The 27,138-nt window shown below is 42.2% G+C and overlaps 2 protein-coding genes across 2 annotated transcripts in view; both read left to right on the top strand.

Annotated features, from left to right (window-relative positions):
- The window catches only part of LOC142401609 (uncharacterized), a 21,574-nt gene extending 20,439 nt beyond the window's left edge, over positions 1-1,135 (top strand). Inside the window, exon 11 of the mRNA XM_075487075.1 lies at positions 913-1,135. Coding sequence (XP_075343190.1) covers positions 913-954 — 42 coding nt within the window. The 3' untranslated portion in view covers positions 955-1,135. The remainder of the gene's footprint in view (positions 1-912) is intronic.
- Positions 1,136-2,928: 1,793 nt separating this feature from the next.
- dub (duboraya) lies at positions 2,929-26,386 on the top strand. Its single transcript, XM_075487288.1, has 7 exons — positions 2,929-3,004; positions 8,272-8,361; positions 15,360-15,425; positions 17,769-17,840; positions 17,917-18,144; positions 22,534-22,911; positions 24,991-26,386. Exons 1-7 carry the CDS (start codon positions 2,999-3,001, stop codon positions 25,000-25,002), a joined length of 852 nt encoding a protein of 283 aa, XP_075343403.1. The 5' UTR covers positions 2,929-2,998; the 3' UTR covers positions 25,003-26,386.
- The last annotated feature ends 752 nt before the right edge of the window (positions 26,387-27,138 follow it).

The following is a 27,138-nucleotide window of genomic DNA, read 5'->3' as shown; positions in this document are numbered from 1 at the left end:
TAACGATTAAAATGTTTAATCTAATTAATCACATGATTTCCCTGATTAATCACGATTAATCGCATTTGTACGCAGAATCCAAAAATGAATCCAAAAGTAGCGTATAGCTTTTAGCATTTAGCTTTATTTTAAATGTGCTGCCATATGAATGAAAGTGCCATAACATTTGTTGTGCAAACACACTTTTAACATCAGCATCTTTCTGTAGTTTTTATGTAGAAGCCTCGCTCCACTGTCTGTTTCCTTGAATGACTTGCTGCTATCAGTTGTGTGTTTTGCCTTTAAGTGATATTTTAGACTGGAACTACTACGCTGAGAAGACAATTCAACTTGGCAGTGTTTACAGATGACTTTGGTTCTGTCGACTCCGCCGTCTGGAAGAACTTTAACATGAAAATGGCCGAGTAAAAGTTCCGTACCCTTCTCCATGTTTGGTGGATCCGCCGATTACTTTCTTTTCCTGTTCCACAGCAGACAGCAACAGACTTTTACAGAATAAAAGCCTGTGAGCAACAGACTTTTACAAAATAAAAGCCTGTGAGCAACAGACTTTTACAAAATAAAAGCCTGTGAGCCACAGACTTTTACAAAATAAAAGCCTGTGAGCAACAGACTTTTACAAAATAAAAGCCTGTGAGCCACAGACTTTTACAAAATAAAAGCCTGTGAGCAACAGACTTTTACAAAATAAAAGCCTGTGATCAACAGACTTTTACAATAATAAAATAAAAAAATAAAACCTGCGTTAATGCGGGATAAAATATTTATCGGCGTTAAATAATAAACGAGTTAACTCGTTATTATCGCGTTAACTCGCCCAGCCCTATTATTATTATTATTATTATTATTATTATTATTATTTCTCCAGAAACTACAGAAACATGTTAAACGCCCCTTTTTTTTCTCTTTCAGTTTTTTTTCACCCCAGAGGACACAACCTCGATGTTTTTTTGACCACCAGCTCGGAGGCGGAGTTCAACCAGCAGCTGCAGATGTTTACTACAACATCTGGATGGAGCAACGTGACAAACTCCTCGAGGAACCGCCGCTCCACAGGAAATAAAGCTCCGGATTGTTTTTTATAAACCTTTCTTAATGTGTTCTTGACTTTAATAAAACGTTGTTTACTTTGTTATATTTGAGTTTCATTTGGATTTTCAGCTACAGGAAGCTACTAGCTCCAGATGTTTGCAGGACACTGAGAGGGTCCAACAGCTGCTGCAGGCTGTGAAACTCATTCAAACTCAGCAGCAGACAACCTGGAACAGAGAGATGCATTATGGGAACCACAACATGAGGACAGTAACAACAGTCTGCCACCAGGGGGCAGCGTTTCCACCTCTGAGGTCCCTGTGGTTTACCTGATCCCCACATCTGGCCCTCTGAGCCGCCGTCCTGCAGGTTTTAGATGCTCAACACACCTGGTTCGGATCAGAATCAGGCGGTGCAGAGAGCCGTAGTTCCAACATCTTAAAACAGATGTTTTAAGAGTTTCTTTCTGAATAAAGTTAATAATAATGAATCTTTGGGCCGGCAGTGGAAGTAACGTAACGTCATGGTTCAGGTTAAAGACGAAGCTTTTACTTCAGTTACTGACAGAAGCTGGGATGTTGAGTTACATCACATGTAAGCCTCATAAGGTTTCCTCCTTGGTGTCTTTCTTCCTGTCAGCTTAGCTCCGCCCCTTCAACCACGTCCTGTGTTTGTGCCGACAAAACGCTGGCGCTGATCGGTGCGAAGATAAGCCGAGATGGACCCAAAGCAGTTTGTTTTCTGTCTGTTTGTGAGCTAACGAACCAAACAGGAGTGTGTGATGACCCCCTGAAGCCCACCACAGCCATCAGAGCTTCTTCTTGTGCAACTTGTTGTGTCGAAAATTCCTCCGTTCAGACGGAAATGATGACACGAAAAAAGAGAAATGAAAGAAGAAATTCTCTCTGCTCGAGTGGCTCAACTTCCTGTCAGAGACATCCTGCAGCGGGCGGCAGGTTCCTCTTCATCCCAGCACGTGCACGTGCACAGGCACACATGCACAGGTGGACCACGTGCACAAACAGACGTGCACAATGACAAGCTGATGAAGATTCAGTTTCAGTGACCTGAGCGGGAACAACTTGTCTGGTGGTGTCTGCAGGTGGTCTTCATGTCGATGAGGCCGATCATAAAACAAAACTGAGTGCAGAATTACTCAGAACTGACAGCCTGAGACTTTTATAGTGACTCATTGTTTAGTTTTTCCATGAAATCTGAAAGAAAATCTGATCCAGTCCAATTCTTAGTCAGGTTAAGGTGTCTACATGCACTTAATAACTCAGTCTGATTGTAATTTAGCCATTAATCCGATCCGATCCAATTCTTAGTCAGATTAAGGTGTCTACATGCACTTAATAACTCAGTCTGATTGTAATTTAGCCATTAATCCGATCCGATCCAATTCTTAGTCAGATTAAGGTGTCTACATGCATTTAATAACTCAGTCTGATTGGAATTTAGCCAATAATCCGATCCGGTCCAATTCTTGGTCAGATTAAGGTGTCTACATGCACTTAATAACTCAGTCTGATTGTTATTTAGCCAATAATCCAATCCGATCCAGTTCTTAGTCAGATTAAGGTGTCTACATGCATTTAATAACTCAGTCTGATTGTAATTTAGCCAATAATCCGATCCTTTCAGAGTCATGTGACCCCACTGAGTGCTTTGAGAGTGTTTGGGACTCGGAGATTATTAACCCTGCTGCTGAGGCTGAAGGGTTTTAAAGAGGAACCAGCAGCTCGGCGTTTGACTCCTGATCAGATCAGATTATGAACTCAGCAGAATCAGACTCGGTGACTCAGCTGCAGCACAAACAAACAAATAAACAAACAGAGTCAGTGATCATGTGACGGAACATGAGCCCCCCCCACATTACTCTGGCTCTATATTTAACCTGCAGACCTACTCCTCCCTCTTTCACACATACTCTCCATATCGAGGCGGCAGAGAGACGACGGGCAGGATGGAGGTAAAAACTTTTCCTTCTGCTGCTGACTGTGTGTTTGTGTTTCTGCTGCATCTCTGCAGTCTGGATGAAAGTGGACGGATGGAGGACACTTTCATCCCCTCTCAGGCCGACTCTGAACCTGCAGAACGGGCAGATCTGCTGCTTTTCCCTCCGAGCGCTCGGTTAGGAAACTGCTTAGATTTGGTGGCGAGTGAGCGCTAACAGGAAACCAAAGTGTGCGTCGGGTTTCATCGACGTGTGAAGGTGTCGTCAGCTCGTTCCCTTCATTTACTGCAGCTTTATCTGAAAAGCTTTCAGTTAGAATCACTCCAGCGGTTCTTTACAGAGCACCTGATGTTGTACTGTTGGCTTTTTCATGCGTTGTTGTGATAAAACAGCTGATAAAACTCCAGAAAACTCCAGAAAACTCAAAGAAAACTCAAAGAAAACTCAAAGAAAACTCCAGAAACGCAAAGAAAACTCCAGAAAACTCCAGAAACTCAAAGAAAACTCCAGAAAACTTTAACACCTTTAACACCAGTCAGACCACCTTTAAAGTGTTAGTTCGCCATTTTGCACATTAAGCCCTGTTTGGTGGTATTCTGGGATGAGTTAGAGATGTTCTGATCACAATTTGGACATTTGGTGCTGAACGGAGCATTTAGGTATCCACTGCTGCAGCCCCCCCACCTTTGCATTGAGTCAATGACCACTCAAGCAAACAATCATAAAACGGCATTAAACTTTCGTTTGCAGAGACATGAAACTCACCGTGTGGTCAGTGGTGGACAGCGATACGTTGGCTCGAAAATCACCGCGAAATACGCTTCCAGAGAAGTTATATTACCATTATTGTCCGTCTTCATTGATTTGTATTGGTTTGACTATTATTACTCCGCGCGCTGTATGTCGCTGGATGTCTTGCTGCTGCTATTCAACGGTGTCCGGAAAAATAGGTCCACCAAATGCTAAAACAACAGTTAGAAGGCACATTTCGCGGTGATTTTCGGGTCAATTTATCGCTGTCCACCACTGACCACACGGTGAGTTCCATGTCTTTTCAAACGAAAGTTTAATGCCGTTTTATGATTGTTTGCTTGAGTGGTCATTGACTCAATGCAAAGGTGGGGGGGCTGCAGCAGTGGATACCTAAATGCTCCGTTCAGCACCAAATGTCCAAATTGTGATCAGAACATCTATAATTCACCCCAGACTACCTAAAAACAGGGCTTAATGTGCAAAATGGCGAACTAACCCTTTAACACCAGTCAGACCACCTTTAACAGCAGTCAGACCACCTTTAAAACCAGTCAGACCACCTTTAACAGCAGTCAGACCACCTTTAACACCAGTCAGACCCCCTTTAACACCAGTCAGACCACCTTTAACAGCAGTCAGACCACCTTTAACAGCAGTCAGACCACCTTTAACAGCAGTCAGACCACCTTTAACACCAGTCAGACCCCCTTTAACACCAGTCAGACCCCCTTTAAAACCAGTCAGACCCCCTTTAACACCAGTCAGACCCCCTTTAACACCAGTCAGACCACCTTTAAAACCAGTCAGACCCCCTTTAACACCAGTCAGACCCCCTTTAACACCAGTCAGACCCCCTTTAACACCAGTCAGACCACCTTTAAAACCAGTCAGACCCCCTTTAACACCAGTCAGACCACCTTTAACACCAGTCAGACCCCCTTTAACACCAGTCAGACCCCCTTTAACACCAGTCAGACCACCTTTAAAACCAGTCAGACCACCTTTAACACCAGTCAGACCACCTTTAACACCAGTCAGACCACCTTTAACACCAGTCAGACCACCTTTAACACCAGTCAGACCACCTTTAACACCAGTCAGACCCCCTTTAACACCAGTCAGACCCCCTTTAACACCAGTCAGACCCCCTTTAACAGCAGTCTGAGCTGTTACCCCAGCTGTTTTTATTGTGTTTAACTGATCCATGGTGTGTGGAGCAGACTAACAACAACAGAACCATCTGCAGACTGAGTAGCTGTCAGATCTGCTCTGGAACACATTCAGAGTGAAGTTTCAGACTCTTGTTTCTCATTTTGTTGCATCTGTAAAACACGCTTCTGTGTGTGATTGTTATCAGAGACATGCGGAGCTGTTGGGCACCACAGTTTTCCAGCTGTGCAACATGTAAAGAGGATAAAAGGTTTGGTTCATGGTTCTAAACGACTGTTACAAACGTCTCAAAGATCCCACTCAGATATTATGATGTATAACGGCAGATTTAGCTGGTTCCTGCTGTTCTGAACACACAGTTTCCACTTCTTTTTGCTTCCTTTTTAGCTGTTCTGTTGACCGACTCGTGCCTTTAGGACTAAAACTAAAACCACTAAAGCCAAAAGCAGACCCTCGTGTTACCCATGAGCATGGATAGAGCCATCAGTGTTCCAGATCTTTGTTGGAAGAAATAGAGCAAAGAACCAAAGGAGCATCCAGTCCCTGCAGCCAGGCTCTGGGATGGGCTGGGATCAGGGCCCCAATGAGCAAAGCTCATTTCCACCTCTGAGATGGCAGCATTGATGCAGAAAAGCTCGCTGAGGTTTAACAGCAACATGTGCTGCCTTCAGGACCACATCTGTTCCAGGGACGTCCGTGCATTGGTCAAGCAGACCATGTAAAGGCACATTCTGCACACGTTCCAAACACCTTTTGCATGTTCAGGCAAGAACTTTTCAACAGTTTTCCTTTTTGATTCATTTGTCAAACAGCAGTTTGAAATGTTTAGACATTCATTTATATCTCGCATATCAACACTGGAAAAAAATGCCCCTCCAAAAATAAGCAAAAAAACAACAAATAAAAGACGCTTTTGCTTGAAATAAGCAAAAAAAATCTGCCAATGGAACTAGTGAAAATCGGCTTGTCAAGATTTCTTGAAATAAAATGTGATATTTAGGACTTTTGAGTTAAAAGTGATCTTGAAATTAGCTTAAAAACCTCTTCAAATGTAAAAAAAAAAAAAGCTTGTTTCATGTGATATGGGACTCAGAACAATTTGTTTTCAAGACTTTTTCATTTAACAAAATATTCCAGATGTATTGTCTTCAAACAAGTCCCTATATCTGGCTGAAATGGTACTTGTTAGGCAGTTGTGTCTTATATTAAGTGTAATGAGATATTTTGACTAGAAATGAGACAAATATTTTTGGTAAGACTTTGATTTTTTCCAGTGAAAGAAGAGCAACAAGATTCGGTTTGATCCTCTTCTTCTACAGCGGCTGATACCTCGCAGGTGTCGTGTTAGAGCAGCTCAGACTGGAGTGGTGTTCAGTTCTGATTCTGCTGTATTTGGCTTTAGATGACGAGTTCAGTCTTTCATCTGCAGCAGGAGAGCAGAGCTCCTGACAGCGGACCTTCACCCTCCTGTTGTCCTGCAGGTCCAAAGTGAGCCACCACCATGTTTAGCTGCAGAAAAAATACCTTAAACTATCTTTTTCCAACTTGAAATGTTATGACTTTTCCTAAAGGGACCCCATCATTAGAAAAAGTCACACTTTATTTTTGTTTATGTTTCCATGTGGGCTGTACACCACTAGGGTACAAAGATGGTCTTATGGGTCATTTTTGACCCGTGAATTATAAAAACATTTAAACAGCAGAAAAAAGTTCACTGTTTTTTTCCCTTTCAATATAATTAATTCAGAAGTAATTACTTCACATTTATATAATAGCAATAATAAACCTTTATTATGTTAAAGAAAACTGTTGGTCCAACTGACAGTTGGTTTGTGGTAAAAAAAAAAAGTATAATCCTGAAAACTGGTGATTGTCTTTTTGTATTGTGTAACAAAAAATACATGATAAAAAATGTATTGAATTGAGTTGAATAGATAAATAACAGGTGGTTTCATCATACAAAATAGATTTTGGATTTAAAATTCAATTAAGTTGCTTTATTTTGGGGCTTTGGTAGGGCGGGTCATTTCTGACCCGTTGGACAAAGGAGAGTAAACACAATGTTAAGACCACACAAAGGGTTAAACTGAACAACAAAGTGAGCACTGGTCCCCATGAGGACTAAAACTAATCCTTACGAGGACGGTTGCATACACACAGAAAGAGGAAGTGGTTTAACGGTTGTTTTCTGTCGTCACTTTCTACCTTCAGTCTTCAGTCTGCTCGCTGTGGAAAGAATGAGTGAGACTGTGTGTGTGTGTGTGTGTGTGTGTGTGTGTGTGTGTGTGTGTGTGTGTGTGTGTGTGTGTGTGTGTGTGTTCATTATCTGCTGAATGTCAGCTATGTGAGACCTTCAGCTGGAATGAACATGGATCAACTCCACGTCAACAGCTGTGAGTGTGTTTGTATGGAAGTGAAACTCAGTATCATTTCTGCCTGTGGAAGCGATCCCAGCAGAACGGCAGCGATATCTGAGGTATCAGTAACAGTCCGGCTGTAATTAAATCTGACAGCATGAAAACACTGAGGACAGAAGGCCAACAGCAGAATGAATCTCAAAGGATAACTGCGGTATTTTCAACATTAAGCCTCTTTTCTGAGTCGTCTGCAATGTTTTAGAACCCCCCTCACCGCTTTTTTGATGTTTACTGCTGTCTCCGGTATTTGCCTAATTTTGATTCATCTCAACCTGCTTCAGAACGGCAAGTCATGTGCATGTCCTAAAAGGTCCGTAAAAGCACCATAAACGTCCGTTTTCAAAATCATCAACTCACCGGAGTGGTTACTGGTGTGCACTGGTAATCCATATCAAATTTAGTGGCGAAAAGTTGCTTCTGTCGTGTTTTATTTGGCAGCTCGTTCATGCTCGCACTATTTTCTTAGCGGTGGCGGAGTAATATCAACGAACATCCAGTACAAAATGTCAAATAAAACACGACAGAAGCAACTTTTCGCCACGAAATTTGATATGGATTACCAGTGCACACCAGTAACCACTCCGCTGAGCTGATGATTTTGAAAACGGACGTTTATGGTGCTTTTACGGACCTTTTTGGACATGCACATGACTTGCCGTTCTGAAGCAGGTTGAGAAGAATCAAAATTAGGCAAATACCGGAGACAGCAGTAAACATCAAAAAGCGGTGAGGGGGGTTCTAAAACATTGCAGACGACTCAGAAAGGACGCTTAATGTTGAAAATACCGCAGTTCCCCTTTAACATCTTAACAAAGCCTGTGGTGTCGCTGCCCTCAGGCCCCGCCCCCTACCTCTCTGCTGTGCTTCAGCTCCTTGTTTACTTTATGCAGCATTGTTGTTGTTGTTGTTGTTGACCTCGTTCTCGTCCCCTCTGTCCGTCAGGAGGAGGCTCCATGTCGGCGCTCAGTGGCTGAACTCGCGGGAAGATTCAAAGGCTCGGCTCCTCCGAACAACACACCTGGGAATGAAGCTGTAAGTTTTTAAGGTTTCGTATTACAGTCGGTTCATAAACTGCTTACAGAAGAAGGTAAAGACATCCCACCATGGTAGGTCTAATCTGAGAGTAGTTAGTAGGGATGTAGTCTAATCTGAGGGTAGTTAGTAGGGATGTAATCTATTCTGAGGGTAGTTAGTAGGGATGTAGTCTAATATGAGGGTAGTTAGTAGGGATGTAGTCAAATATGAGGGTAGTTAGTAGGGATGTAGTCTAATCTGAGGGTAGTTAGTAGGGATGTAGTCTAATCTGAGAGTAGTTAGTAGGGATGTAGGCAAATCTGAGGGTAGTTAGTAGGGATGTAGTCAAATCTGAGGGTAGTTAGTAGGGATGTAGGCAAATCTGAGAGTAGTTAGTAGGGATGTAGTCTAATATGAGGGTAGTTAGTAGGGATGTAGTCTAATCTGAGAGTAGTTAGTAGGGATGTAGTCTAATCTGAGAGTAGTTAGTAGGGATGTAGTCTAATATGAGGGTAGTTAGTAGGGATGTAGTCTAATCTGAGAGTAGTTAGTAGGGATGTAGGCAAATCTGAGGGTAGTTAGTAGGGATGTAGGCAAATCTGAGAGTAGTTAGTAGGGATGTAGTCTAATATGAGGGTAGTTAGTAGGGATGTAGTCTAATCTGAGGGTAGTTAGTAGGGATGTAGTCTAATATGAGGGTAGTTAGTAGGGATGTAGTCTAATCTGAGAGTAGTTAGTAGGGATGTAGTCTAATCTGAGGGTAGTTAGTAGGGATGTAGTCTAATCTGAGAGTAGTTAGTAGGGATGTAGTCTAATATGAGGGTAGTTAGTAGGGATGTAGTCTAATCTGAGAGTAGTTAGTAGGGATGTAGTCTAATATGAGGGTAGTTAGTAGGGATGTAGTCTAATCTGAGAGTAGTTAGTAGGGATGTAGTCTAATATGAGGGTAGTTAGTAGGGATGTAGTCTAATATGAGGGTAGTTAGTAGGGATGTAGTCTAATATGAGGGTAGTTAGTAGGGATGTAGTCTAATATGAGGGTAGTTAGTAGGGATGTAGTCTAATCTGAGAGTAGTTAGTAGGGATGTAGTCTAATATGAGGGTAGTTAGTAGGGATGTAGTCTAATCTGAGAGTAGTTAGTAGGGATGTAGTCTAATATGAGGGTAGTTAGTAGGGATGTAGTCTAATATGAGAGTAGTTAGTAGGGATGTAGTCTAATCTGAGAGTAGTTAGTAGGGATGTAGTCTAATATGAGAGTAGTTAGTAGGGATGTAGTCTAATCTGAGAGTAGTTAGTAGGGATGTAGTCTAATCTGAGAGTAGTTAGTAGGGATGTAGTCTATTCTGAGGGTAGTTAGTAGGGATGTAGTCTACTCTGAGAGTAGTTAGTAGGGATGTAGTCTAATCTGAGAGTAGTTAGTAGGGATGTAGTCTAATCTGAGAGTAGTTAGTAGGGATGTAGTCTAATCTGAGGGTAGTTAGTAGGGATGTAGTCTAATCTGAGAGTAGTTAGTAGGGATGTAGGCAAATCTGAGGGTAGTTAGTAGGGATGTAGGCAAATCTGAGGGTAGTTAGTAGGGATGTAGGCAAATCTGATGGTAGTTAGTAGGGATCTAGTCTAATCTGAGAGTAGTTAGTAGGGATGAAGGCAAATCTGAGGGTAGTTAGTAGGGATGTAATCTATTCTGAGGGTAATTAGTAGGGATGTAGTCTAATATGAGGGTAGTTAGTAGGGATGTAGTCTAATATGAGGGTAGTTAGTAGGGATGTAGTCAAATATGAGGGTAGTTAGTAGGGATGTAGTCAAATATGAGGGTAGTTAGTAGGGATGTAGTCTAATCTGAGGGTAGTTAGTAGGGATGTAGTCTAATCTGAGAGTAGTTAGTAGGGATGTAGGCAAATCTGAGGGTAGTTAGTAGGGATGTAGGCAAATCTGAGAGTAGTTAGTAGGGATGTAGTCTAATATGAGGGTAGTTAGTAGGGATGTAGTCTAATCTGAGAGTAGTTAGTAGGGATGTAGTCTAATCTGAGAGTAGTTAGTAGGGATGTAGTCTAATATGAGGGTAGTTAGTAGGGATGTAGTCTAATCTGAGAGTAGTTAGTAGGGATGTAGGCAAATCTGAGGGTAGTTAGTAGGGATGTAGTCAAATCTGAGGGTAGTTAGTAGGGATGTAGGCAAATCTGAGAGTAGTTAGTAGGGATGTAGTCTAATATGAGGGTAGTTAGTAGGGATGTAGTCTAATCTGAGAGTAGTTAGTAGGGATGTAGTCTAATATGAGGGTAGTTAGTAGGGATGTAGTCTAATCTGAGAGTAGTTAGTAGGGATGTAGTCTAATATGAGGGTAGTTAGTAGGGATGTAGTCTAATCTGAGAGTAGTTAGTAGGGATGTAGTCTAATATGAGGGTAGTTAGTAGGGATGTAGTCTAATATGAGGGTAGTTAGTAGGGATGTAGTCTAATATGAGGGTAGTTAGTAGGGATGTAGTCTAATATGAGAGTAGTTAGTAGGGATGTAGTCTAATCTGAGAGTAGTTAGTAGGGATGTAGTCTAATATGAGGGTAGTTAGTAGGGATGTAGTCTAATCTGAGAGTAGTTAGTAGGGATGTAGTCTAATATGAGGGTAGTTAGTAGGGATGTAGTCTAATCTGAGAGTAGTTAGTAGGGATGTAGTCTAATATGAGGGTAGTTAGTAGGGATGTAGTCTAATCTGAGAGTAGTTAGTAGGGATGTAGTCTAATATGAGGGTAGTTAGTAGGGATGTAGTCTAATCTGAGAGTAGTTAGTAGGGATGTAGTCAAATCTGAGGGTAGTTAGTAGGGATGTAGTCTAATCTGAGAGTAGTTAGTAGGGATGTAGTCTAATCTGAGAGTAGTTAGTAGGGATGTAGTCTATTCTGAGGGTAGTTAGTAGGGATGTAGTCTATTCTGAGGGTAGTTAGTAGGGATGTAGTCTATTCTGAGGGTAGTTAGTAGGGATGTAGTCTAATCTGAGAGTAGTTAGTAGGGATGTAGTCTAATATGAGGGTAGTTAGTAGGGATGTAGTCTAATCTGAGAGTAGTTAGTAGGGATGTAGTCAAATCTGAGGGTAGTTAGTAGGGATATAGTCTAATCTGAGAGTAGTTAGTAGGGATGTAGTCTAATCTGAGAGTAGTTAGTAGGGATGTAGTCTAATCTGAGAGTAGTTAGTAGGGATGTAGTCTAATCTGAGATTAGTTAGTAGGGATGTAGTCTAATCTGAGAGTAGTTAGTAGGGATGTAGGCAAATCTGAGGGTAGTTAGTAGGGATGTAGTCTAATCTGAGAGTAGTTAGTAGAGATGTAGGCAAATCTGAGGGTAGTTAGTAGGGATGTAGGCAGTTAGTAGGGATGTAGGCAAATCTGAGGGTAGTTAGTAGGGATCTAGTCTAATCTGAGAGTAGTTAGTAGGGATGTAGGCAAATCTGAGGGTAGTTAGTAGGGATGTAGTCTAATCTGAGAGTAGTTAGTAGGGATGTAGGCAAATCTGAGAGTAGTTAGTAGGGATGTAGTCTAATCTGAGAGTAGTTAGTAGGGATGTAGGCAAATCTGAGGGTAGTTAGTAGGGATGTAGTCAAATCTGAGGGTAGTTAGTAGGGATGTAGTCTAATATGAGGGTAGTTAGTAGGGATGTAGTCTAATCTGAGAGTAGTTAGTAGGGATGTAGTCTAATATGAGGGTAGTTAGTAGGGATGTAGTCTAATCTGAGAGTAGTTAGTAGGGATGTAGTCTAATATGAGGGTAGTTAGTAGGGATGTAGGCAAATCTGAGGGTAGTTAGTAGGGATGTAGTCAAATCTGAGGGTAGTTAGTAGGGATGTAGTCTAATATGAGGGTAGTTAGTAGGGATGTAGTCTAATCTGAGAGTAGTTAGTAGGGATGTAGTCTAATATGAGGGTAGTTAGTAGGGATGTAGTCTAATCTGAGAGTAGTTAGTAGGGATGTAGTCTAATCTGAGGGTAGTTAGTAGGGATGTAGTCTAATCTGAGAGTAGTTAGTAGGGATGTAGTCTAATCTGAGGGTAGTTAGTAGGGATGTAGTCTAATCTGAGAGTAGTTAGTAGGGATGTAGTCTAATATGAGGGTAGTTAGTAGGGATGTAGTCTAATCTGAGAGTAGTTAGTAGGGATGTAGTCTAATATGAGGGTAGTTAGTAGGGATGTAGTCTAATATGAGAGTAGTTAGTAGGGATGTAGTCTAATCTGAGAGTAGTTAGTAGGGAGGTAGTCAAATCTGAGGGTAGTTAGTAGGGATGTAGTCTAATCTGAGAGTAGTTAGTAGGGATGTAGTCTAATCTGAGAGTAGTTAGTAGGGATGTAGTCTATTCTGAGGGTAGTTAGTAGGGATGTAGTCTATTCTGAGGGTAGTTAGTAGGGATGTAGTCTAATCTGAGAGTAGTTAGTAGGGATGTAGTCTAATCTGAGAGTAGTTAGTAGGGATGTAGTCTAATCTGAGAGTAGTTAGTAGGGATGTAGGCAAATCTGAGGGTAGTTAGTAGGGATGTAGTCTAATCTGAGAGTAGTTAGTAGGGATGTAGGCAAATCTGAGGGTAGTTAGTAGGGATGTAGGCAAATCTGAGGGTAGTTAGTAGGGATGTAGTCTAATCTGAGAGTAGTTAGTAGGGATGTAGGCAAATCTGAGAGTAGTTAGTAGGGATGTAGTCTAATCTGAGAGTAGTTAGTAGGGATGTAGGAAAATCTGAGGGTAGTTAGTAGGGATGTAGGCAAATCTGAGGGTAGTTAGTAGGGATGTAGTCAAATCTGAGGGTAGTTAGTAGGGATGTAGTCTAATATGAGGGTAGTTAGTAGGGATGTAGTCTAATCTGAGAGTAGTTAGTAGGGATGTAGTCTAATATGAGGGTAGTTAGTAGGGATGTAGTCTAATCTGAGAGTAGTTAGTAGGGATGTAGTCTAATATGAGGGTGGTTAGTAGGGATGTAGTCTAATCTGAGAGTAGTTAGTAGGGATGTAGGCAAATCTGAGGGTAGTTAGTAGGGATGTAGGCAAATCTGAGGGTAGTTAGTAGGGATGTAGGCAAATCTGAGGGTAGTTAGTAGGGATGTAGTCTAATCTGAGGGTAGTTAGTAGGGATGTAGTCTAATATGAGGGTAGTTAGTAGGGATGTAGTCTAATATGAGGGTAGTTAGTAGGGATGTAGTCAAATCTGAGGGTAGTTAGTAGGATGTAGTCTAATCTGAGAGTAGTTAGTAGGGATGTAGTCTAATCTGAGAGTAGTTAGTAGGGATGTAGGCAAATCTGAGGGTAGTTAGTAGGGATGTAGGCAAATCTGAGGGTAGTTAGTAGGGATGTAGTCTAATATGAGGGTAGTTAGTAGGGATGTAGGCAAATCTGAGGGTAGTTAGTAGGGATGTAGGCAAATCTGAGGGTAGTTAGTAGGGATGTAGGCAAATCTGAGGGTAGTTAGTAGGGATGTAGTCTAATCTGAGAGTAGTTAGTAGGGATGTAGGCAAATCTGAGAGTAGTTAGTAGGGATGTAGTCTAATCTGAGGGTAGTTAGTAGGGATGTAGGCAAATCTGAGGGTAGTTAGTAGGGATGTAGTCTAATATGAGGGTAGTTAGTAGGGATGTAGTCTAATATGAGAGTAGTTAGTAGGGATGTAGGCAAATCTGAGGGTAGTTAGTAGGGATGTAGTCTAATATGAGGGTAGTTAGTAGGGATGTAGTCTAATCTGAGGGTAGTTAGTAGGGATGTAGTCTAATCTGAGGGTAGTTAGTAGGGATGTAGTCTAATCTGAGGGTAGTTAGTAGGGATGTAGTCAAATATGAGGGTAGTTAGTAGGGATGTAGTCTAATATGAGGGTAGTTAGTAGGGATGTAGTCAAATCTGAGGGTAATTAGTAGGGATGTAGGCAAATCTGAGGGTAGTTAGTAGGGATGTAGTCTAATATGAGGGTAGTTAGTAGGGATGTAGTCTAATCTGAGGGTAGTTAGTAGGGATGTAGTCTAATATGAGGGTAGTTAGTAGGGATGTAGTCTAATATGAGAGTAGTTAGTAGGGATGTAGGCAAATCTGAGGGTAGTTAGTAGGGATGTAGTCTAATATGAGGGTAGTTAGTAGGGATGTAGTCAAATCTGAGGGTAATTAGTAGGGATGTAGGCAAATCTGAGGGTAGTTAGTAGGGATGTAGTCTAATCTGAGAGTAGTTAGTAGGGATGCAGTCTAATCTGAGAGTAGTTAGTAGGGATGTAGGCAAATCTGAGGGTAGTTAGTAGGGATGTAGTCTAATATGAGGGTAGTTAGTAGGGATGTAGTCAAATCTGAGGGTAGTTAGTAGGGATGTAGTCTAATCTGAGGGTAGTTAGTAGGGATGTAGTCTAATCTGAGGGTAGTTAGTAGGGATGTAGTCTAATCTGAGAGTAGTTAGTAGGGATGTAGTCTAATATGAGGGTAGTTAGTAGGGATGTAGTCTAATCTGAGAGTAGTTAGTAGGGATGTAGTCTTAAGACGTAGTCTTTAACAGCCCGAGTTCGGTGCCGCGTTTGATTCGTGTTTAAAAAGTACCGTGACTGGAAGGGCGCCGTTGCGCGTAATGTGTGGCTGTGCGTGTCTGCGCAGGCACAGCAATTATTTTTCTACCCAAAACCCTTATTCCTCCACAAGTACGCCTAGAACTAGTGGTCAATGATTGGGGAAAATGTATAATACCAAGGGCACGAACTAACATTGATTGTGTGATGGGAGCCTAACCAGTCTAAAATGGGGGCATAACTTGTTCGACACGGCAGAGAAAGACGCGCGACAGGACACAGATATCATAAATGGCACTTATAGAATTTTCGGTGACCGACTTTAATCGACTAATGAGGCTGAGTGGTCGGTCAAGACTTCTTTTAAATTTCGACATCCCTAGTTAGTAGGGATGTAGTCTAATACGAGGGTAGTTAGATTTCTGGGAGGGTTGTAATAAAGTACCTAATCAGGCTTTTCCAGCCAAGCTCCCTCCACTTCTAACGCTTGTTTTAATGTGTCGTCTGGTTTACCAGGATAAGCCGGTGAGGCGGCGACCACCTCGAACCTTACAGCTTCCCAAAGCACACGGAGACGACCAGGTGAGAAATCCTTTGGACAAATGATGAAAAATCATGAAACTAGGAAAAACAAACACTGAGGTAAACTAAGTCCGACAAGATGCCAGAAGACGATGAAAACATAAAAAGTAAAATGTTTTAAAAACCACTGCGGGGACATGCTCAACCCTTAAAGACGCTTCATCTGTGTGGCCGAATCTGATCCCTCGAGCCGTCTCAGAAATGTTTCCCGGAAATAAAAATGAAAGAAATGGAGTAAACCATCAGCCTATTCCATCAGCCTGTTTCATCTCACATGCATGTACAACTTCCTGCTTTCTGATCGGTCTGAGTAAAGGTTTGAAGGTTGAAGATAATCTTTAATGAACCTCGAGGGACGACAGTAACGGTCAGACATGTTTGTGATAAAGTAGTAAAAACGTTCGGATAAACTGCGAAAGTTAAAACAACGAGACGAGAAGAATGAAATATTAATGAAAATGTGAAGATAGTTAATCATAGGGCTGGGCGAGTTAACTCGTTATTATTTATTTTTTGTTTTTTTTTTAATTAAAAAAAATTTCACAATTTTTTTAGGGAGAAAAATTACTAAATTCTAAATTACTCTAAAAGTCCACTACGCCACGGACCACCCCTGTTTTATTATTTATTTTATTATTTATTTTATTATTGTAAAAGTCTGTTGCTCACAGGCTTTTATTCTGTAAAAGTCTGTTGCTCACAGGCTTTTATTTTGTAAAAGTCTGTTGCTCACTGGCTTTTATTCTGTAATAGTTTGTTGCTCACAGGCTTTTATTATTGTAAAAGTCTGTTGCTCACAGGCATTTATTTTGTAAAAGTCTGTTGCTCACAGGCTTTTATTCTGTAAAAGTCTGTTGCTCACAGGCTTTTATTCTGTAAAAGTCTGTTGCTCACAGGCTTTTATTTTGTAAAAGTCTGTTGCTCACTGGCTTTTATTCTGTAATAGTTTGTTGCTCACAGGCTTTTATTATTGTAAAAGTCTGTTGCTCACAGGCATTTATTTTGTAAAAGTCTGTTGCTCACAGGCTTTTATTCTGTAAAAGTCTGTTGCTCACAGGCTTTTATTTTGTAAAAGTCTGTTGCTCACTGGCTTTTATTCTGTAATAGTTTGTTGCTCAAAGGCTTTTATTTTGTAAAAGTCTGTTGCTCACAGGCTTTTATTTTGTAAAAGTCTGTTGCTCACAGGCTTTTATTTTGTACAAGTCTATCGCTCACAGGCTTTTATTTTGTAAAAGTCTGTTGCTCACAGGCTTTTATTTTGTAAAAGTCTATCGTTCACAGGCTTTTATTTTGTAAAAGTCTGTTGCTTACAGGCTTTTATTTTGTAAAAGTCTGCTGCTCACAGGCTTTTATTATTGTAAAAGTCTGTTGCTCACAGGCTTTTATTTTGTAAAAGTCTGCTGCTCACAGGCTTTTATTATTGTAAAAGTCTGTTGCTCACAGGCTTTTATTTTGTAAAAGTCTGCTGCTCACAGGCTTTTATTATTGTAAAAGTCTGTTGCTCACAGGCTTTTATTTTGTAAAAGTCTGCTGCTCACAGGCTTTTATTATTGTAAAAGTCTGCTGCTCACAGGCTTTTATTTTGTAAAAGTCTGCTGCTCACAGGCTTTTATTTTGTAAAAGTCTGTTGCTCACAGGCTTTTATTTTGTAAAAGTCTATCGCTCACAGGCTTTTATTTTGTAAAAGTCTGTTGCTTACAGGCTTTTATTTTGTAAAAGTCTGTCGCTCACAGGCTTTTATTTTGTAAAAGTCTGTTGCTTACAGGCTTTTATTTTGTAAAAGTCTGTTGCTTACAGGCTTTTATTTTGTAAAAGTCTATCGCTCACAGGCTTTTATTTTGTAAAAGTCTGTTGCTTACAGGCTTTTATTTTGTAAAAGTCTGTTGCTTACAGGCTTTTATTTTGTAAAAGTCTGCTGCTCACAGGCTTTTATTATTGTAAAAGTCTGCTGCTCACAGGCTTTTATTTTGTAAAAGTCTGTTGCTCACAGGCTTTTATTCTGTAAAAGTCTGCTGCTGTCTGCTGTGGAACAGGAAAAGAAAGTAATCGGCGGATCCACCAAACATGGAGAAGGGTACGGAACTTTTACTCGGCCGTTTTCATTTTAAAGTTCTTCCAGATGGCGGAGTATATATATATATATAGATGAAGGAGGAAGGGTGGAGGTGCTGTTGTTTCTGTTTAAACAGAAATTATTTGAAACGAGTTTTGATTTTCCAGCTTGCTTTAAGAGAGTAAAACGACCCCCCAAACAAAAGATTTTAGCCCAGCCCTATAAGCAGATTTGTGTTTCCTCTGAGCTCTGATGTGTTCGGCTGTTTTATTTCCCTGTGTGTGTCTCAGGCTTCTCCAGGTGTCACCTCTCCTCTTCCTGCCAAAGCAAAGAGGAACTCCGCTCTGATCGAGAAGCTGCAGGTGAGTCCAGGCGCTGCCCCCTGCTGGTGTGGGCGGAGCTTTGCGCTCTGACATCACGCTCTCTCTTTCTGTGCAGGCCAACCTCGCTCTGTCTCCCACGGCAACGCCCCTGAAGAGTCCTGGCCTCAGGGGGCTGCCGCTCCCCTTCACCCCACCCTCTCCTGGCTCCGCCCTACCTGCCACGGTAACCACGGTAACCACGTCTTCCACGTCTTCCACGGCAACCCCGACAAGCCCGGTGCCCGCCTCCTTTGAAGATCCTGCCTCTGCTGCAGAGGGAACCCTGCTGTCGAGCTTCAACAAGGTGAGGTCCTGATAACCGAACGCTCTGTCTTTACACCTCAGACGCCCTGATATATGCTCACAGGAACAGGAAGAAGGAGTTTACACCTCAGACGCCCTGATATATGCTCACAGGAACAGGAAGAAGGAGTTTACACCTCAGACGCCCTGATATATGCTCACAGGAACAGGAAGAAGGAGTTTTACACCTCAGACGCCCTGATATATGCTCACAGGAACAGGAAGAAGGAGCTTTACACCTCAGACGCCCTGATATATGCTCCCAGGAACAGGAAGAAGGAGTTTTACACCTCAGACGCCCTGATATGTGCTCCCAGGAACAGGAAGAAGGAGTTTTACACCTCAGACGCCCTGATATATGCTCCCAGGAACAGGAAGAAGGAGTTTTACACCTCAGACGCCCTGATATATGCTCCCTGGAACAGGAAGAAGGAGTTTTACACCTCAGACGCCCTGATATATGCTCCCAGGAACAGGAAGAAGGAGTTTTACACCTCAGACGCCCTGATATATGCTCCCTGGAACAGGAAGAAGGAGTTTTACACTTCAGACGCCCTGATATATGCTCCCAGGAACAGGAAGAAGGAGTTTTACACCTCAGACGCCCTGATATATGCTCCCAGGAACAGGAAGAAGGAGTTTTACACCTCAGACGCCCTGATACAGTGCTTGTCAACAACAGATGGTGTCACCCAGGACATGTTACTGTGAAGAGTCGTCTCTGCAGTCCTGACATTGAACTATTGGCAGTAAGTTTTCGTCCATATTATTTGCCAAGAGAGTTCACCAGTGTTGTTTTGGTGGCTGTTTACATTCCACCCTCAGCTGTTGCCGACACTGCATGTGATGTCATCAGTTCCGTTGTTGCTAAGATACAGACACAACACCCCAATTCTTTTGTGGCAATATCTGGTGATTTTAATCATGCCTCACTCTCTGCTACACTGCCAACTTTTCAACAGTTTGTCAGCTGCTCTACCAGAGAAAACAAGACATTGGATTTGTTTTACACAAATGTCAAGGATTCATACATTTCCAAATCAAGACCTCCCCTGGGTAAATCAGATCACAACCTTGTTTTTCTCTGTTCAGCATATAAACCCCTTGTCCAGAGACTACCTGTCACAAAAAGGACTGTTAGAAAGTGGTCACATGAAGCTGAAGAAGCCTTACAGGGTTGTTTTGATGCAACCGATTGGATTTCTCTTTGTAAGCCACATGGAGAGGACATTAATGCCATGACTGAGTGTGTGACTGACTATATAAACTTCTGTGTGGACAACACCATCCCCACCAGAACAGTGAGATGCTTCCCTAATAACAAACCCTGGATCATCAGTGAGCTAAAGGAACTATTGAACAGGAAAAAAAGAGCCTTTAGGGAGCGAGACAGGGAGTTACTGAGGAGTATACAGAAGCAGCTCAAAGTCAAGATCAGAGAGAGCAAGGAGGTGTATAGAAAGAAGCTTGAGAGTAAACTGCAGAGGAACAATATCAGAGATGTGTGGTCAGGAATGAAGAAGATCACAGGCCTCAAGCAGAGGGAGGATCGGATGGATGGAAGTCCGGACAGAGCAAATGAGCTGAACACATTCTTCAACAGGTTCAGTTCAGGAACAAGCTCACCATCCTCCCCTCCTGTTCCCAGCCAAAGAGACTTCCCACCCTCCTCTGACCCACAGCCTGAAGGCCTGTGCAGAGCAGCTCTGTGGGATTCTGCAACACATTTTCAACCTTAGCTTGACCCAAGAGAAGGTACCACTGTTGTGGAAAACATCCTGTCTGGTTCCGGTACCAAAGAAAACTCATCCTTCAGACATCAATGACTACAGACCTGTTGCCCTGACATCCCACATCATGAAGGTCCTGGAGAGACTCCTGCTGACCCACCTGTGTAAGCAAACCAGCACATATCAGGACCCCCTGCAGTTTGCTTATCGCCATGGAGTTGGAGTTGAAGATGCTATCATACACCTGCTTCAACAAACCCACTGTCATCTGGACAAAGCAGGCAGCACTGTGAGGATCATGTTCTTTGATTTCTCCAGTGCATTTAACACAATCCAGCCTGATCTGCTTCGTCTGAAACTCCAGAAGACTCAGGTGGAGGCCTCAACAATCACCTGGATTAATGACTACCTGACAAACAGACCACAGTTTGTCAGACTGAAGAATTGTGTGTCTAACCAGGTGATCAGCAGCACAGGAGCACCACAGGGGACTGTACTCTCACCATTCCTTTTCACTCTGTACACTTCAGACTTCCAGTACAAGTCAGACTCCTGTCATCTACAGAAATATTCAGATGACTCTGCAGTTGTCGGGTGTATCAGAGATGGACAAGAAGCTGAGTACAGAGAGCTGGTGGACCGCTTTGTGGCATGGTGTGGGAACAATCATCTCATCTTGAATGTTAACAAAACAAAGGAGATGATTGTAGATTTCAGGAGAAACAGGGTCAGATCAAACCCTGTTTCCATCATGGGAGAAGAAGTGGAGGTGGTTGAGGAATATAAATACCTTGGTGTTCATGTGGACAACAGACTGGACTGGAGACACAACAGTGAAGCCATCTACAAGAAAGGACAGAGCAGACTGTACTTCTTGAGGAAGCTAAGGTCCTTCAAGGTTTGCAGCAAGATGTTGCAGATCTTCTACAAGTCTGTTGTTGAGAGCGTCATTTCCTCTTGCGTCATCTGTTGGGGCAGCAGCATCAGAACCAGGGACCTAAAAAGACTCAACACCCTGATAAGGAAGGCTGGTTCTGTTCTGGGGACGACTGTGGAACATCTGGAGACAATAATGCAAAGAAGGATTTTGCATAAAATCAAGAGAATTATGGACAACCCTGAACATCCTCTCCATGAGACTGTTATCAGAAAACAGAGTCTCTTCAGTCAAAGGCTTCTTCAGTTTGGATGCAAAACGGACCGCTACAGGAAATCTTTCCTGCCCACAGCCATCAGCATCTATAATAACTCTTTGATTTAATTGAGCTACATCAACATTTAATTTCCCTCTGGGATAAATAAAGTATTTTTGAATTTTGAATTTGAATATATGCTCCCAGGAACAGGAAGAAGGAGTTTTACACAATATGGAAGCTTTATTGACAGTGGATATTAGACTTAGTTTCTATCATGAACATATTCAAAGGGATAATCCGGAGTAAAATGCACTTTAGGTCAATTTACGGGATGTTGGGAGTACATACGTTGAGTTGACATCAAAATCATTTAATTCTGATGTGTTTTGAGAATTTCGATTTGACCGTTTTCAGCCAAAAGTCGTTAGCCTGGAGGAGAGTGGGGCATATGGTATCGCCGCTACAAAACGCTATTTTTATACCTCTTCTACAGCTCCAAACAACATAACACTTACGTGGTAGTGAGTAGAGGGTCCCTAAAGCCAAACCGAAGTGTCCCGAGGTCTTCATGTGGTCGGATAGAGAGTCCAGAATGAATTTAATCAAGCCAGTATCTTTCCGGAAATGCTCCTGCTGCAGCTGGCATCTTCAGCGTAAAGTCCGTATAGTAGAGAGCCGCGTGGAAATTCACAATTTCGTTGCCGTTTTTTTACAAACATAGTCCAGTATTTCTTTCGAAAGTGAAATGAAGTTGTATGCAACAGCAAAGCCTAGCTTACTAACAGGTTGGAATTTTATAAAATGTCACATGACCTTACGTCTCGCGTGACCTAGCCTCCTGTTTACGGAAGACGTCTTTTGCGTGACTGGAGTGACCATCACAGAAGAAGGAGAGGTGTGTGAGCAGATTGTTGAACAAACAGCGGAGCAAACTTTTGGAGTTATGGTGCGTGTTTGTTCCTATCCTGGCTTTCAAAAGAAATACTGGACTATGTTTGTAAAAAAAAAACGGCAAAGAAATTGTGAATTTCCAGAGCGTGTTACTCCACACTCGGCTCTCTACTATACGGACTTTACGCTGAAGATGCCAGCTGCAGCAGGAGCATTTCCGGAAAGATACTGGCTTGATTAAATTCATTCTGGACTCTCTATCCGACCACATGAAGACCTCGGGACACTTCGGTTTGGCTTTAGGGACCCTCTACTCACTACCACGTAAGTGTTATGTTGTTTGGAGCTGTAGAAGAGGTATAAAAATAGCGTTTTGTAGCGGCGATACCATATGCCCCACTCTCCTCCAGGCTAACGACTTTTGGCTAAAAACGGTCAAATCAAAATTCTCAAAACACATCCGAATGACATGATTTTGATGTCAACTTAACGTATGTACTCCCAACATCCCGTAAATTGACCTAAAGTGCATTTTACTCCGGATTATCCCTTTAAGTTAATGAATTGTGTTTTTACTGTTTGAACTGGAGTTTGTGACCTTTTGTGTCTCTGCTTTCATCGGTCCATCTCCAGGGCAGAGCTCGAGTGTCCATCCGCCGCCGGCCTCCGTCGCGTCGCCACAGGAAGTCGAGCAGTGGAGACGAAGTCATCGATGCAGCAGACACACAACAGAGCTCCCCGAACGAGGCCGAGGACAAAACACCAGGAGGAGAGGAGGTGTTCCAGAAGGAAGATCAGACAGATGCTCCAACACCTCCTCAGGAGCATGAAGTCCATGAAGAAGAGAAGTCAGAGACCGGCGCTGATGTGAGGGAAGAAGAGCCTTCATCACATCTGAAGGAGAAGGAGGAGGAAGAGAAGGAGGAGGAGAAGACGTCTGTAGAAACACAGAAACAAGATTCAGCTGAAGCAGCAACAAAGGAGGATGGCGAGGAAGAAGAGAAGAACGAGGTTTGTCTCACTTCCCATGTTTAAAGGGACAGTTCGCCTCTTTTGACATGAAGCTGAGTGACATCCCATATCAGCAACATCATTTCTGAACATCTTCTTACCCCCTGCTGCGTCCTGTGAGCAGAGTTCCAGCCTCGTTTTGGTGCTGATGAAGGTAGTCCGGCTAGTTGGCTGGGGTTTAAAAAATAAAGCGTTTTGCTTCTCAAAACAATATGCGTTCAAAAGAGTAATACATTTGCATCACAAAATGGTTCTCCAGGAAAAAGTCAGACCTCACAATCTCTTGGCCCTATTTTCTCTCCCTTCATATCACTGCCTGCTGCCGCCTGCCGACAGCCGCGCCTGTTATGCTGTTTGCTGCTCGGCCTGCACTTCGGTCTGCATGGTCTGCACAGCAGGTAAACAAAAGAAAAGGAAAGGAAACTAAAGGAAAGGAGAGGGAAGGAAATGGAAGGAAAGGAAAGGAGATGGAAGGGAAGGAAATGAGAGGAAACAAAGGAAAGGAGAGGGAAGGAGGAGGCTGGAACTGCTCACAGGACGCAGCAGGGGGTAAGAAGATGTTCATAAATGATGTTGCTGATATGGGATGTTACACAGCTTCATGTCAGAAGAGGCGAACTGTCCCTTTAGCAGAGAACAAGAACGTTTAAAACCACAGAAATAAAGAAGCTGCTGAGCAAAGTGGGTTCGTCTAAAAAAACTAAAAAACACAATATAAAAAGCTTTCACAAAATAGTTATGATACTCCGAGACAAAAATCTACAAAACACCAGAGGTGTTCGAGTTATTCCTGCAGCCTCTTATTATCTTATTCCTGGGTCTCTTCCTGACATTCCTCCTCATCAGGGCTCCAACCTCGTCCATTTTATCCACCGGCGATCTCACATTTCCCCTGATGATCCGAGAAATAAACGGTTTAAACTTCCCCCTCTTTTGTCTCCATTTTGTTCCTGCTCTGCATCCTGGACGTCTACTCTTCAGCCAGGCTTAACTTCGTCCTCTCATTTAAACATAAGTGAAGGACGTAAAAGAAGCTCAGAAACACAAACAAGTCACGTGAAAATGATTAAAAGTAATCTGAGAGATGCATCTCACTAGAATCAACTCATCTTTTCATTCACTTTTTTGAAGATTTATGAAATTTTAAAGACATATCTTGTTTAATTTAGAGAAAATAAATCTAACCGTTAAATCGTTATATAATCGATAAAAATACTAAATAATCATCTTTAGGAAAATTAGAGTTCATCCCATCGATAAAATAAATGAAAATGAATTAATTAATTACAAAATAGCTTTAAATAATCCAGGTAAATTCAAGAACTTCAATAAAAAATAAAAGAGACTTAGGAAATGTTTAAAACATATGTAACCCATATGTAACCTAAAAAACAAACATTCACCTATCCATGGGGGAAAAAACGAGTTTAGGAAACTTAGCGCTACATGTTTCCTCAAGTTAGCTGTTGAGTTTCTGCTGAAATGTGCGTTTGTTTTGGTTGACACAGAAGACACATAATGTAGCTGCTGTTTCTCACTCTTTGTAAGGTAAACATGCTTTCAGTATGAGGCCTCGTCTGCGTCTTCATTTCCCACCGTTGGTTCTCACATTTTTCATCTGTTTCTTTCTTTGTTTGCTACGACTGCTAATGCTAAAGCTAACCCGTCCCGCCGCTGAGATCGAGTACGGTCACGTGACCAGACTGCACGGCTGCGTCTGATTGGTGGAACACAGTCAGGTGGTAGAGCCTTTGGCGGAAGTCTCTCTCTCTGTCAGAATAAAACATTAAAATGAGGCGTACGCGGGGGGATAAAAATAATGAGGCGTAGAATACCAAAGAGGTAAGAAGAAAAGGAACCAGCTCATTGTAGCCTAATGTAGCGGAGTAAGAGGACAGCTTCTGCTGCACACATCTACTCAAGGAAAAGTAAAAAGTATAGAGATTTAAAACTACTCCTAGAAGTATAATGTTTTCAAAAACTTACTCACATAAATGTAACTTGTGGGTTTTACACGTCTGAAATGTAAATGTTGAGCTTGTGCTGCAGCACCTTTACGGGCTGTGACGTTTCCTCCAGAGTTCATCCTGATTGGCCGATGATGACGAAGACGATGGACCCCTGGAGCGCTGGGAGGGAGACCCCGCGGCAGCGAGGCCCGGGGGCGTGGCTGCTGATGCTGAGGAGACGAACGTTTGAGAAAGTCTGAGCTGACATTCGTTGCCGTGACGACGAGGCGAAGAAGCTTTCAGCTCAGGAGGAGCCGCTGATGTCACTCATTTCATCCTTTTTTAAAGTCTTCTGTTTGTTTGTGTCACGTTTGGTGACTGATGAATGTAAAGAGGGAACATTTTACAGCTGAAATAATCTTTGCAGAAACCTGAAGCTTTGTTTTTAAACTTTTGAGTAAAAAACCTTTTTAATAAAACAGTTTTTGTTCTATTCATCAGAGATAAACCGGGAAGCTTCAAGCTGGAAGACTCAGACTTTTTGTTAAAGATTCCAATTTATTTTCATGTTCATTATCGTTAAAACTTAATGTCTTCGCCCAGTCAGCAGGACAGTTTGTCCACGTCAACGAAATAAAAGTTCAATTAAAGCTGCGAGCAGCTGTATGCAGGACCGAGATGTGCGCACGTTTGGGCATGCGCTGGACGCCGTAGTCGCGCAGCTCTGCCCACACGCACGATACCCTCTGCGTACGTATGAGCGCATAATAACCCCAATGCGGAGGGGTTTTTGAACATTTCTAGGGGGCGCCACTGAGCCATTTATCTCCGCCCACACACGATACCCTTTACCAGAGATGTATAGTAACGAAGTAGAACTACTTCACTACTCTACTTAAGTACTAAAATGCTGTATCTACTCTACTGGAGTATTATTTTTTTCTCCTACTTCCACTTTTACTTCAGTACATATTTTCAATGAGTTTAGTACTTTTACTCCGATACATTTTATATATGCTGCATCGTTACTCGTTATTATAAACATGTTAGGAATCATTCCAAACCCCACAGTCACGCTAGTTCAAGTCTAACGTCCCGTTCAGAGTTTATGGTTGCTATAACAACCGTTGCATTCAATTTTACTGTGGCGCGAAGTTCTACATGACGTAGATCTAATGTGTGCAAACTGAAGGGAAGAAGACCGCTCGTGCTGCTCTCTGCTCGGCCTCTTTCGCTCTGCTGCCTGCCTGCTTTGTTTGAACCAAAGATGGAAGAACCAGAAACACCTTCAAGTACGAGTGATCGTGGTGGTGGCGGTGAGGAAGAAGACCACCCCTGGCCCTACTTACAGTCTCTGTTTTCATTCGCCGGAGTGAAAGACAATTCATACAAAATGAAGTGCCTACTGTGCCTCCCGAGAGATTGCGAAATATTGGGCTTCAATGTTTTAAGGTGCTCTTGTACATTCTGCTGTACTGCTGTTACAGCCAAACATTTTGAATAATATAAACAATTTGATTTTCAAACTTTCGACTGATTTCTTTAATAACTACATTACACAATACTTTTACTTTTACTTTCAGTACTCGAGTAGTAATTTTAAAAATAAAATACTTGCAATACTTAAGTACAAAACATGTTTAATACTTTAGTGCTTCTACTTAAGTACGGTGCTTAAAGAGCACTTCTACTTCTACTCAGTCACTTTTTTGATAAAGTACTTGTACTTCTACTCAAGTCTGAATCGCTAGTATTTCATACATGTATACCCTTTACATACGTACGAGGTGGTCAGGGTGGATGCGTGTGCCAAGTTTCATGACTTTTCGATGATGATAAGGCTTTCAAATCACAAACGCCATCACACGATTTTCAGCGCCTGGCCACGCCCACACCGTTCAGAGTTTGGAAAAGTTTCTCCATGATTTTTCCCCCCATGTCTTAAGAGTAACCTGGCCAAGTTTGAAGGTTTTTGCATTAAATCTGTAGGACAAGTTCGATCAAATGCGAGGTGTGGAAAAAAAAAGACATTTCCAACCACCAGCAGGTGGCGCTATAGGTTGATGTCACTATGATAATATGTGCACGTTCAGGCTGGGTCCAGCATTCACCGTATGAAGTTTGGGACAGATTGGATAATGTATGTGGGAGTTATAAGCGACTTCATTTTTTGTGGCAAGTGATGGCGAGTCATCAAACTTTGAGGCGTCGCCACGGCCACGCCCTTTAAGTTTTGAAAAAGTTTCCCCATGAATTTTTCCCCCCATGTCTTAAGAGT

This window comes from Odontesthes bonariensis, chromosome 16 (assembly GCF_027942865.1).
Source record: "Odontesthes bonariensis isolate fOdoBon6 chromosome 16, fOdoBon6.hap1, whole genome shotgun sequence".
Taxonomy (NCBI): Eukaryota; Metazoa; Chordata; class Actinopteri; order Atheriniformes; family Atherinopsidae; genus Odontesthes; species Odontesthes bonariensis.
Note: the sequence above shows the minus strand (reverse complement) of the source record. Positions and strands in the feature narration are given on the sequence as shown.

What these genes read in the sequence shown, in the direction of transcription:
- dub (XM_075487288.1), top strand. An exon ending in AAGCACACGGAGACGACCAG is followed by an intron (nt 15,426 to 17,768) that starts GTGAGAAATCCT and finishes TGTGTGTCTCAG; the next exon opens with GCTTCTCCAGGTGTCACCTC. An exon ending in TGCTGTCGAGCTTCAACAAG is followed by an intron (nt 18,145 to 22,533) that starts GTGAGGTCCTGA and finishes GTCCATCTCCAG; the next exon opens with GGCAGAGCTCGAGTGTCCAT.